The sequence below is a fragment of the Typopeltis vanoorti genome, chromosome 9 (assembly GCF_054136105.1).
Source record: "Typopeltis vanoorti isolate ZY-2024b chromosome 9, IOZ_Tvanoo_1.0, whole genome shotgun sequence".
Lineage (NCBI taxonomy): Eukaryota > Metazoa > Arthropoda > Arachnida > Uropygi > Thelyphonidae > Typopeltis > Typopeltis vanoorti.
In genome coordinates, this window is record NC_143557.1 from 136651993 (window position 1) to 136666047 (window position 14055).

Below are 14055 nucleotides of genomic sequence, written 5' to 3' on the forward strand. Positions count from 1 at the left end.
TTGACAGTAGCTGCATTATTTTGTGTGAGACTGGAATTAAATCACTTCCATCACTTGAAACACTAGCCGTCCTGTTCATACTGAAATGGCAAAACATTTTCTTCATTAAAAGGAACTAAATTAGCACTAATTTCCAATAATTCTGAAGGTTGTTTTTTTTTTTTTTTTTTACCACGAACTCTGTAATTAATCGTTGAGATACTGTTTTGACTAGATCTTTGTATAATTCTTCATATTGCACCATAATATATGACCTCAGTTCACGTTTAAACTGTTCAGCTTGTTCAATATTTGGATCATGTGTAAGAAAATGTCTTTGCAATTTACTAGCCATTTGAAGCTTCTTTAATTAATCCTGCAGTGAATGGATTCTTTTCATCATCATCACTTTTTTCTTTTTCATCGAGATTCTCAAGGACAGGTTCTGTTATTTCATCATCACTAACAGCCTTGTCAAGCGCCAATTCTTCAATATCTGCAGACGAAAAATCATCAAATCCTTTTCTGCAACTGCATGTGCTAATCTGATGATATTGTGATATTCAGTTATATGCAGAGGTGTTTCTTTTTCACACATTCTGGCCAAGTAGCTTTCCAGCATGCATTTAAAGTTGGTGGTTTCAATTCTGATAATGCTAACTTAGCAATTTAGATGCAATCCAAAGTAGAAAATTTCTTGCACACATCAATAACTGTCAGTAAATTATCCTTATTTTGTGAAGATGGTAATTCAATATGGAAATAGACAGCAGGATCGACAAAGCTGGCGTGGTAGGAATTCAACTGAATAAATTTATATAGAATAAGAGAGAAATAAGTGAAAACACTAAATTAGTTGTATTCCAACAGATAGCATCAATGGCAATATCATATTAACAATGAGGATATTAGGACAGAACTTGACATTGTTAGCATCAGGGAATGTGTTAGCAGAGCTGGTCTCAGGTGGTATGATAACTTAAATAGAATGGGAGAGGAATGATTTGCGAAACAAGCATTCTCTGCCAGGTTGGCAGGAGAAAGACCCAGAGGAAAAGCGATATATAGGTGGATTGATACAGCAAAAAGTGCCTTAGAAGACAGAAATATAAGATCTGATAATGTTGGAATCTTGACAGGTAGCAGATTGATTTGGAGGAAAATTGTAGAGAGGAAGTTAGTAATGATGTCAATTTTTCATGTTGTACTGTCATATCCTGTACACTCCTTGAGGGTACATGTCAGGAATTTGATGATGGTGGTGGTGATGGGTTCTACATCACTTGAGTGAGATGCAAGAATGGCACAGGTATGCATTTGCTGGCTTCCATTTGGAATGATATGAAAATGAAGGAGAATGCATTCCTGAATCATACCATAGCCACTGATGAAACTTAAGCAAGAGCTTATGAACCGAACTGAAGAGACTATCCAGTAAATGTCACCATTCCAGATCATTCCATCTGTAAAAACTTTGCCAGGAACTCAGCATAGTGCAAACTCTAGGGGGTTCCTTTGTTATACACACAGCTCATCATATGTACCTTAAACACATTCAAATTCTATGCAGATACAACACTCTCCGCCAAGGCATTCCAATCATTCACAACTCTGCATGCAAAAAACGTACTTCTCTTCCTTGTTCACACCCTCCTTATACAGCTTCCAGGAATGACCTGTTCTTCTTCTCCTCCCACTGTTTTATGAAAAATCTCTTCAACACTGAACCTGGAACAATCTCTTACCAACTTGTACGTCTCTATCATATCATCCCTCTTCTTCCTATCCACTAGACTCTGTGAATTGCATAGCAATTGCGTATTTTTTTTTTATGTTGGGCCCATATATGAGAGGTTGGCTGGTCAACCTATAGTACGTTAGTACCTTATGTGGGTAGTGGGTTGGGAAAGGAGAAACTTGTTTACATTTGATTTAAAAGGCTATATGTTGTATTCCTTGGGAAATACGTCGGGGGATGGCTATTCCACAGTACCGCAGTAGCAGGGATGAAGGAGGAGGAAAAGAAACTTATTCTGTGGATTTCAAGGTGTACTGTGAAAGGATGTTGGGCAGCAGCTGTACATGTTTCAATGGGCTTAATACAGAGTGGGGAATTATTGATGCTGTTTCAGATGAACATTTCCCATGGAAATATTTATAGAATATACAAGTCGCAGAGACCAAGCGTTTATGTGAAAGTGAGGGGAGCGAGTTGGTGAGAGATGGATCATTTATCAGTGTAATTGTTCTCCTCTGTATTGAGTCAAGCATTTTGAGGGAGCTTTTAGGAGCCTCACTCCAAATGTGAGAGCAGTATTCAATATCTGGGGTGGAATTGTGATTTGTATAATGTTAACAGCTGTTTAGAGGTGAAGTAATGTCTTGAGCGAAAGAGAAAACCTAGTTTTTTGGAAGCTGAGGATGCAGTGGTTGTGATGTGTTTATGCCAGGAGAGGCTTGATGTCAGGGTAATTCCAAGAAGAGAAATCTCATCTTGTCTAGGAATTTGATTGTTATCAAAAACAATCTTGGGGGAAAATGGTTCTTTTTTTGTGAAAAATAAGACAGAACTTTGAAGTTGACAAGGTTATCTGAGTGCCCCATTAGAGGATGGCTTGGAGATCAGAATTAAGGGCAGTGGTGGTTGATGTTCTGTGGGTCAAAGTGAGTTGTGTAGAGTAGGGTTTGTCAAATGAGAAGGAGGAGTGTAATGTGCTGTCGCCTGCAAAACTTTGTATTGGGATAGAGGTCAACTGAAGTAGGTCATTGATATATAGAAGAAAGGGGGTCGGTGAGAGAACTGAACCTTGTGGGACCCCAGCATTAGTTGGATGGTGAGAGGATAGGGAGTCATCTACCATCACGCATAGTGTTCATCTAGACAGGAAGCTGGCAATTCATCTGCAGAAGTCCTGAGACAGTCCAAATGATGGGACTTTGCTTAGTAAGCTTTTGTGCCAGACCTGGTCATAGGCTTTAGAGATATCAAGTGCAACTACTTGGGATTTGCCAAATTTCTCCATGGCATTTGTCCAGCGATGGGTGATGTATGAGAGTAGATCTCCTGTTGATCGGTTTCGATGGAATCCGTACTGGTGGTTGCTTAATAGTTGGGTACCTTTGAAGTAGAGTAGGAGTTGAGAGTTTTCTCCATCACTTTAGATAGGACTGAAGTGAGTGAGATAGTATCTCTTAATTGTACCCTAAAAATAGTCTCTTCCAAATCATCCTACTTGGACTAGTCTCTTTTCGCTTCGTTGGGAAGCTCAATATATCACACATTTCAGATTGTCATACATCCATTTAGTACACATGTTAAAGGTGCTGTGCAAATGGTTTGCACACCCTGTACACTCCTTGAGGGTGTACAGGGTGTGCAATACCCTGTACACCCTCAAGGAGTGTACAGGGTATTGTGATAGTACTATATGAGGAACTTACATCATTACCAACTTCCTATCAACAATTTTCCTCCAAATCAATCTGTTATCTGTCAAAACACCTATATCTTGGTCTTCCTCTGAGTCTTTTTCCTGCCAACCTGGCAGAGAACACTTGTGTCCTCTCCCATTCTGTTTAAGTGACCATACCACGAGATTAGCTCTGCTAATGAATTCCTGGATGCTGACAATGTCAAGTTCTTTCCTAATATCCTCATTTTTAATATGATATTGCCATTGATGCCATCTGTTCTGCCCCTAATCTTTCTCAGGACTCTCATATCTGCAGTCTCTAGTCTTTGGTCAAGTATTTTACTTCTGACTCTGCTCTCAGATCCATAAGTTAAAACAGGTTTGAACACTGTCTTATATACAGCTAATTTAGTGTTTTGAATAATTTCTCTCTTAGTCCATATAAATTTATCCAGTTGACTCTCTACCATACTAGCTTTGTTGATTATGTTCTCTATTTCCTTATTTAATTTGCCATCTTTGCTAAAAATTGTGCCCAAGTAGCTGAAATGTTTTACTTGTTCCACAGGTTCTCTGTTCACAACACAGTTGACATTTTCAGTGTTCCTGCCTATTTTTATTGTCTTGTTATTGCATATTTTCATAACAAATTTATTATGACAATTATTCAATTTAATCAGGGAATCTTGCAGACTTGTACTGCATTTATTTAAAAGTATAACATCATCTGCGTAAAGTTAAAGAGCTGAGATTAACATTTCCAATTTTGATATCATGTTTGATATAAAGAATTATATCAAACATATCCTATAACAGTGTTAATAGGGTATGTTTGATATAATGCCCTTTTGACACCGTATAACTGTAGCGTTTTGAATACCTTTTCCCTTGACTCCTTGTCATACAGGGTGTTCGGGATAAATTTGACAGTTTCGTAAGGAAAAAGAAAATCTTCTTTGTATCTATTAAATTTAATGAATTGACAAAAAAACATTACAGGCAGAGTTAATTACAATACTATCAACAAGATTTACTCAAAATAACCACCATTAGCATCGATCACAGCTTCAATTCTGCTTCGGAACCTCGAACAAGCTGATGCTACAGTTTCCCTGGGAAGGGCCGCAAAAACTGTTTTAATTTTATCCATTAACTGGGCTTTTGTATTACTGGAAGTGCGATTGGTGTCTTTTTCAACTGCGCCCCATACAAAATAATCCATGGGGCTAAGGTCTGGGGAGTTTGGAGGCCAAACATTTGGACTGGTGAAGTCGTAGAAATTTTCAGACAACCATTTTTGACTTTTCCCAGAGGTGTGGCAAGGGGCCGAATCCTGCTGCCATACATACGGCCTACCATTGGCTACCCTTGTTATCCAGGGCTTGACTACAGTTAGCAACTCCACAAACAAAGCCCGAATTCCAATGTCAGGGTTCTTCAACACCTGTTCCTGCAGATTTGCGAGGAATTCTGCTGTACGAACGCAATCAGATCGTCTGCTAGGGATCTTTCTTCTTGCTACATCCTCGTAGTCACCATTGCAAGTCTCTAGTTCATGCCTGATTGTTTTTACTGTATTCAGGGAGCATTGGGCAGCAGTCGTAATATCCTTATTTTGATGGCGGGCACGAATCATCATGATACAAGTTATTCTCTTCCATGATTCAGGTGGGTTCCAGCTATCCATCCTTTCTGACATCTTGTATATGAATGAAGAAGGGTCCAAACTTTTAAATGAAGAGAAGTGTGTGTTAATACATGTAACTTACGGAAAAATATAATTAATTATAAATATGTCAAATTTATCCCGAACACCCTGTATGTCTTTTGCAGGTCTGAAAAACTTAAACTGATGTTTGTTATATCACCATGATTTCCCAATTATTATTTTAAAGTGAAAATCTGATCCTGACGATCTCTATTTTTATATATATATATATATATATATATATATATAAAATTGCTGCCCTGGTTGGCTGAGTGGTTAGCTTATCTGCTCTCCAGCCAAGAGGCTAAGGGTTCGAATCCTGTGTAGGCATGGATGTTTGTGACACTCTCCTAATATGGACTGGGTAACCATGGGAGTAGTAGATCCAGAACAGTCTTCATCCTGCCATGGGTAGAAATGTAGGTGGTTCGTTTATTTATGGTTTCTTCATATATAAATAAAATATATAAACAAATTTTTATAAATTTCATTAATCTTCTTTTCAAATCCTTATTTATCTTCATATTTCAAAATAATTTTATTTTCAAATTCATCTGGCAGTTTTTTTTTGTGGTATTATATTTTTGCATGCATACATAAATAATTTCTCTTCATAAATCTAAAGCACCATGATAGCAACCTTTAAAATCAGTGTTATTTCTTTCCAATTATTTTGCTTGCTGAATAATAATTTTTGATGATATGCAGTAACTCGATCTTCTTCGATCCATTATTTAAGTTTTTAATTTAATTTTAGTTTAATTCAATTTTTAATTTAATTCAATTTCTGGTCATTTTGACAGTTTTCTGCAGAGATTGTGTTTTTTAGAATTTTCTTTTATTAATTGTTGCTATATCTGTGCTTCATAGAATCCATGGGGTTATAAAAAAAATGAAATATAATAATGTTTTGCTTACTAGTTTAAATTTGTGACTGTTAATGACTATGCAACTACTCAAATCGATTACACATTACTGACAAGTGATGGTGCACATACATAAAAAACGTAACTGCACATACATAAAAAAACAAATCAATGTATGAGAGACACACCATAAGATGTATTCAGCTTATAGGATACATCCTAATTTTCAGATAAATTTTAGGTAGAAAAAAAGCACTGTAAGATACTTAAATATAAAGAGCTAATAAGCTTCATTTCGGCGATATAAACAATATTTTAAATGACTAAATGACTAGGGTCACTTGCATTAGCTCACGCTAGTGTTCGCCGATACTTTATAGTTTACTATATTTGGCATGAAACTCTCTGATTCCAATCTTTGAGTTTCTCATTCGGTTTTGAAACAATGTGGATTTTATATCCCCTTAATTTAAAATATTGTTTATCTCGTCGAAATGAAGCTTATTAGCTCTTTATATTTAAGTAACTTAATGGTTGCACATCTTTGGAAACTGGTATAGATTATTGAATAAAAAATGAAGAAGAGTATATAAGTTCTTTTCGCTATACACTTTGGTATTATGGTCTAGCTACTCACTAATGAAGCCTGAAAAAAGGCTGAAACCGGTCTGGGTAGTGACCTCCCTCCATAATATAATAACAGCATACATTTCCTAGGAAATGTGTTTTTACATTATGGAAAATACCATGAACAGCGATCAGAACTTTACCTACCTTTGCAACGAGTTGTCCGGTATTGTACTACGTACTAGGGTCACTTGCATTAGCTCCCGCTAGTGTTTGCCGATACTGTATAGTTTACTATATTCAGCATGAAACTCTCTGATTCCAATCTTTGAGTTTCTCATTCGGTTTTGAAACAATGTGGATTTTATATCCCCTTAATTTAAAAAAAGCACTGTAAGACTTTTATACCACCATACTTCATAATTTCTGGTCGAATATCATCTACTCCTGCTGCCTTTCCACGTTTCAAGCCTTTGATGGTTTTTTATACTTCAAGTATGAATATGTATTCCTGACTGTATGCCTTTTGAGTGTTTTTTACCGCTGTGCTATCACTACTTGTTTCATTTAGCAATTTTTCAAAGTAATTACTCCATACCTCAAGGATATCTTTTTCTCCAGTTTTCATGTTACCTTTATCATCTGTAACTCTTTTTACAGCACTCTTTCCTCCATTTCTAAACTTCTTCAACAACCTCCAGAATATCTTACCACCTTCTTGAGATTTATTTTCTTTGTTCTTTCCAAAGTCCTCCCATGACTTTTGTTTAGCTAGTTTTACACAGTGTTTAGCTTTCTTACATTTTCTCTGTATTATCTAAGAGCACAAGTTGATTTATTTTCTACGAACTTTTGATATGCTTTCTTCTTTTCCTTCACTGCCTCTTTATCTTCTTGTGTCCACCATGGAGTTCTGATTTTTCTATCCTTGCAGACAACCTCACCACATGTCTCTCTGGCTGAATCAATCAGGGTTTTCTTCAAGGCTTGCCACTGAATCTCCAAGGTTTGGTTCCTGTTCTCAAACTCTTTCATTTTTTCTTCAATAATCTTTGTGTATTTTAGTCTACAGTTCACATCTGAGAGCTGCTCAACTTTCATTCGCTTTAAAAAATTTCTTACATGTTATTCTTTTCAATATGAAATTCAATTTTATCCTTCTCAAGATTAAATAGTGATCGCTTCCAATTTCAAATCCTCTGTACACTCTGGTGTCCTGCACCAGGGAGAAAACATCACTATCGACAATAACATAGTCAACGAGACTTTTCGTATTCCTTGCCATGTGAATTTGTGCACATTTTTATGTTGGAACATGGTGTTAGTAATAACCATTCTATGTCCTGAGCAGAAATCGAACAGGTACTTGTCATTATTATTAGCTTTGCTCTTTTCTCCAAATTTTCCCAAAATATTTTTGTATGTCTGACAATCACTTCCTACTCTGCTATTTAGATTCCTAACAAGGAACAACTTTTCCTTTTTCATTGTGTCAGTTGCTTTTTCTAAAGCTTTTTCTAAAAAGTTGCTGTTAGTTGCTTTTTCTAAATTAGGAGAATGAAGTAGAGTTTCACATGTTTCTTTATAAATGATTTCCATGAGAAACTGACTTTTGTGAAGAACTCTTGTCTTTCTCCAATGAACTCTGTGTCTAGTGAAGATGGCATGTTCTGCAAGTCCAGACTTTTCAGGTGTAAAGTATTCAATATAAGATTGGTGTTCTTCTAGCCGAATAGAGGCAGATCTTCCCGTTTGTCCGAAATAAGATAATCCACAAGAGCACGGAATCTGGTAGACACCTGGATGATTAAGATGCGGAAGCTTGTCCTTAGGAGAAGTGAGAAAGGTGGAGATTTTTCTAAACGGTGCCGAAAGGCAACAAAAATATTCAGTGGTTTTAAAACTTTTGCTATTTGGTCACCGATGCCTTGTACATAAGGGATAGTAATGCATGTTATTTCTTCTGTATTTGAAGAGGAAGACATATTAAAACTACTCGAAGTTCTTTTAATGAAGCAATTCTTATAACCATTAGATAGACAGGAAGAAGTTATATATTATAGTTCTTTCTGTTAAAGATCGTCTGAAGAACAAAAGGAGCAGGCCCGATGAACCAGTGTTTTAATAGTTCCTTTCTTTTAACTGAGATGGTGATGAGATTCCGCATTGATATATAATTGCCTGTATGAGTCGTCTTTCTATAAAATGAGAAAATTTAGTTTACCATCTGGTTGGCGAAGAATTGGAAGATCTAAAAAGGCCAACGGCTTATTTGATTCTACTTCACCTTTCTCACTTCTCCTAAGGACAAGCTTCCACATCTTAATCATCCAGGTGTCTACCAGATTCTGTGCTCTTGTGGATTATCTTATTTCGGACAAATGGGAAGATCTGCCTCTATTCGGTTAGAAGAACACTAATCTTATATTGAATACTTTAAACCTGAAAAATCTGGACTTACAGAACATGCCATCTTCACTAGACACAGAGTTCATCGGAGAAAGACGAGTTCTTCACAAAAGTTAGTTTCTCATGGAATGCCTTTATAAAGAAACATGTGAAACTCTACTTCATTCTCCTAACTTAAACAGATCTGACGGCTTACTTCTATCCCCTTTATGGAAGCTAGTACTTTACAAATCAGCTAATCTTTCCTAACTTTTTATTGTATTGATTTTTTTTTTTTTTTTTTTTTTTTTTTTTTTTTTTTAGGGTAGTTATTGACCTTTTTAGTTATCTTACAACAGCTACTTAGGTGGCGCTTTTTGGAATTGTCAGTTATTGTTTAATTTGAGCTTAATGTACTGAAGATGCCTGTGAAACACAGGCAAAAATTATGCTATTAAATAATCTTTGTACGTGAGTTTTTTCCATTATTAATTTTGTATTGAGGGAGCATATTGCGAAGGTGGTGAAGGTAATCCAGAGGATTGCTGCAATACTGAGAAGGATGCTGACATGCAAAGATAAATGAGTTATCATTCCATTGTATAAGACCCTGATCAGACCACACTTAGACTATTATTGATCTCAAATGTGGACCACAGGATTTGAAAGGTATAAATTAACTGTGGAAAGGGTACAGAGACGGATAACAAAGATGGTTTCAGGATTGTACAATGTTAGTTACGAGGATCAACTGAGGGAATGTGGACTGCAAAGTTTGGTGGATAGAAGTAGGAGAGGTGATATGATCGAGACTTTTAAACAGTTGAGAGGCAGTTGTAGGGTAGATGTTGGGAATTCTTTCGCTTGATGGAATGGTGGGAAGGAGTGACAATGGGCTATCCCTGGAAGTTACGAAAGGGTTCTGTTAGCAAGAGGGTGAGGAGTGGTTTCTTTTCATGGAATGTGATTGAACCATGAATGCATTGCCTGAGAGAGTGGTTACAGCAAGAACAGTCAATGAATTAAAGGAGTTGTATGATAGACTTTGTGTCTCCTAAGAAGGACCTCCCACAATGAGTCTTTTGACTCCATGGAGGCCTGAATAATAATATAGATAATTTCTCCTTTGTTACCTATACAAAATATACATTTTAGTAAGTTTGTAAATGCTTTATTTCCTTTTACATGCTTGATGTGTTAATTAGCAGTTTTAGAAGAAATGAAGTTTTCTTAATGAAAATGATAAGTTTCTCACTATATTTGGTGGATGGGGAAGGGGAAATCTTTGGTGAATTGAAAATATGGCATTTAATTAATATTCCTAATGGCTGTAAAAGCAGTTATCATTATATGAAAATTCTGTTTTTTTTTTTTTTTTTTTTTTTTCATCATATGATGATGAAAACATGATATTAATTATTCTTAAGACATCTTTAATTTAACTTAAATGTTGCATTTTGCACTACATCAAATATGTTTGAATATATATCAAAATTTGAACAAGATTTTTAATGCTTTCACATTGAATTATATGTGTTTTATTTTATTTACTTTTAGACTGAACAAAACCTTACATTTAATGGAACTGTAAATAATTGGGAATGGATTGGTTTCAATACAACATCTGATTTGGCTAGTTACTGCAAGGTATGTACGTAATTATTAAGTAGAAGTAACTTATTTTAAACATGACTTTATTTTTCACTACAAGTTTATTTTGTTCAAATAAGAATTCTCTGAAATGAAACTATATACAACTTCATTATTATTATTTTTAAAATAATGTTTACCAGTTGCACATTTCTTTGATTAGAGTAGCATAATTATAATACCGTGTTATTGAACATATCTCATCTGTTGGCCAAGATGAGAACTAATGTAAATTCGTACATCTCACAATTCATTTATTTCTAAGGATATTATTCAAGATATACAGTGCTGGTATTAAAGATTTGCTATTGTCGAGTTGATCTTTTTTATGGTTCATTCTATGTGAGTTTAGCCAGCACTATGGGTTTTTAATCTTGAAATGTTTCCTCCCACAAAACAAGCCAGAAGAATGCATACATTTAACTAATGAATTATGGTTGTAATAATAAAAGCCATAATTCAGCCGGCCTGTTGGCCAAGTGGCTAGCGTATCCGCTTTCCAGCCAAAAGGCTGCTGGAGCAGATCCTGCCATGGGCATGGATGTTTGTGATTGTCTGTGGAAATGCTAGTGATGATCGACGGTAGATGGCATTGGTGGATTCATTTGGTGGAGAGAGAGATGTAGAGTAGCTGCCCTCCCTCGATGAGTCTGTGGCCTCCCTGGAGGTGTCACGTGATAATAATAATAATAAGCATTTTTTCCCCTCACTTCTTTACAGCTGTTGTGGAAAGTGTGGTAGAGATACCTAATGAGCAGTTCATAAAGGTCTTTCAATCTTGTGAATGTGAGTTCATGGAGAGATTGAGAGCAGTTGATGATGTGGAGGACAGACTGACTGTAAGTGAGCAACAGGTGTATGGGGAGTTGAGTAAACTAGATGTTAATAAAGCTGTGGGACTTGATAATATATCATCATGTATTCTAAAGGAATGTGCAAGGGAGTTGATACTGACCTTGATATATTTTTTTTATTAGGAGTCTTGCACTGAGTCAAGTTCCTAAGGAGGGCAAGATTGTGCCACTTCATAAAGGAGGTGATATAACTCAAGCATCAAACTATAGACCTATCTATGTGTCAGATTTTGTGGTTAAGTTATTCGAGAAGCTTGTGAGAACTAGTATTCAGAATCGAGTTGACAACAATGGTATTATCTTTGATGGACAGCATGGATTTGCTAAAGGGAGGTCATGTTTTAGTAATCTACTTACTTATTACAATAAGGTGACTGCTTCCTTGAACAGAGGAGAAGGATACACAGTAATAAACTTAGATTTCGCAAATGCTTTTGATAGATTACCACAGGATAAGTTGATAATCAAACTAGAGCAGATGGGGTCAGATATTAGATTAGTGCATTGGATTGGAGACTGGCTATCTGATAGGTATCAACAACTGTGTATGGGAGAGCGATATCCAGGAAGAGGGAAATCACTAGTGGTGTGTTTCAGGGGTCTGTTTTAGGGCCATTACTGTTTAACTTGTATACGATATTGGTGAAGATTTGGATGGAGATATTCAGTTTTTGCAGATGATGCAAAGTTGGGATGAACCATGAAGAGTAGAGAAGATGTTGTGGCCTTACAAGAAGACTTCAATAAATTGAGTGATTTGGCATGGGAATAGGGATGTTCAGTGTTGCAAAATGTAAGATTTTAAAATTTGGAAAACAAAGATGGGATGTAGAATTTATGCTTGGTGAGGATATATTGTTGGAGGTGGAGGAAATAAGAGATCTGGGGATGATAGTGGATAAGGATCTGAAATGTTGTGTTGGAAGACAACACAAAGGCTTCTGGGAATGATGCGGAGGACAATTACTTGTAGACATAGGGAGATTCTTGTTCCATTGTATAAGGCTTTTATTAGGCCACACATGGACCATTGTGCCCAGATTTAGTCACCTGGTTTTCAGAAGGACAAAGAGATATTGGAAAGGAATCAGAGGCGACTGACTAAGGTAGTTTCTAACCTCTGGAATATCGAGGATGAAGAAAGATTGAGATGCTGCAATTTGCAGAGTCTGGTGGACAGGCGGAAGAGGAGGGGTATGGAAGGTATGATAGGGACCTACAAGTTAATAAGCAGTTGTTATAGGATCAGTGCTGGAGTGGTTCTACAGAAAATAGTAGGAAACCAGAGGAGAACCAGAGGTCATCCCTGGAAACTGTATAAAGAGGGTGTGAGTAGGGGAGTGAAAAGCAGGTTTTTTTCATGCAGAGTGTTGAATGATTGGAATGCCTTGCCGGAGAGTGTGGCGTCTGCAGAGAATTTTAGTGCATTTAAAGCACAGTATGATGAGTTGTGTGTATGATAAAAGGACCTCCCAGATGAGTCTTTGACTCCTTTAGGTCTTGGGTAATAATAAAATAACCTAACCTAGCTCATTGTGTAATCAATTTTTTTGACTTTGCATAAAGGAACTGGGTGTTATTAGTATTCAAAAATATGTAAACAGAGTGGGAATGAAATATTAGCTAAATGGAAGTTCGAAGTAGAAATGAAAGTAAAACGTCCCAGAATATATCTAGAAGAATTTAGGGGACACCTAGCCAAAATTGTGAAGACAACACAGAAGCTTCTGGGAATGATGCAGAGGACAATGAGTTGTAGATATTGTGCTGAGCTGTACTGAAGATAATGGCACATTCAGAAAACTACATGTAAGATATTATTAAAACCTGACAAATAACAGATTAATATGGAACAAATGGCTGGTTGGAAACTAGTAATAGTTGAACTTTAATTGTGATTTATCATATATGCCTTGGAGACCTTGAGGGCACAAGCCAGAAAGATTATGGTAATGACTTCACACAGATATATCTACAGTAAACCCAATTTAAATAATCCTATAGTAATATGACATCCAGTTTAATCCAAAATGGCTTTCTCCCTCGACCTGCTGTATCTGTCCATAGTCAAGATATTGCAACTGGGGAGAGTAATAATGGAGTGTTGACTCGGGAGGTTTGTTGACATGTGAAATTTTCAGTTAAGAAATATATTTGGAACTCTGTGGCATGTGATTATATCCAATTGAAGCAATGCCATTGTATTAAAATCTACAAAGGAAGGATGCTAGAAGCAAAAGATCAAGTGAGAAGGAATATCAGACTGGATTCCCAAGGTTAGGAGAATAAATCAGGTAACATTTAGATGGATTAGTGATTTCGTTAAGCAGAAGCAGAAGCTGCAAAAAATAAAATAAATTAATAAATAAATAACAGTGATTAGCAAACTTCTTGCGCAGGGCATGGCATAGAAAGGTGATAAGAAAACCAAAATCATATTATGTGAAGAAATTAGCCAAGCAGGCCAAAGGAAAATTCAGAGTTCTTTTGCTATAGCAAGCACAAAGAAGAATGACTATAGATGGATAGCTTTAATGATATAATGAGATGACAGAAACTGACAAAACAGTTATTACTGAATGATCACTTTTCGAGGATCTGTCATACAGGTGAGCTAGTTCTGTGATAAA

General features: G+C 36.2%; 1 protein-coding gene across 3 annotated transcripts in view; it reads left to right on the top strand.

The window, feature by feature from the left end:
• Piezo (piezo type mechanosensitive ion channel component) overlaps positions 1 to 14055 on the top strand; it is a 1325935-nt gene that overhangs the window by 525758 nt on the left and 786122 nt on the right. For all 3 annotated transcript variants that reach the window (XM_090398322.1, XM_090398324.1, XM_090398323.1), the window contains one exon: positions 10479 to 10568. In XM_090398322.1, the coding sequence (XP_090254448.1) occupies positions 10479 to 10568 (90 nt within the window). The remainder of the gene's footprint in view (positions 1 to 10478; positions 10569 to 14055) is intronic.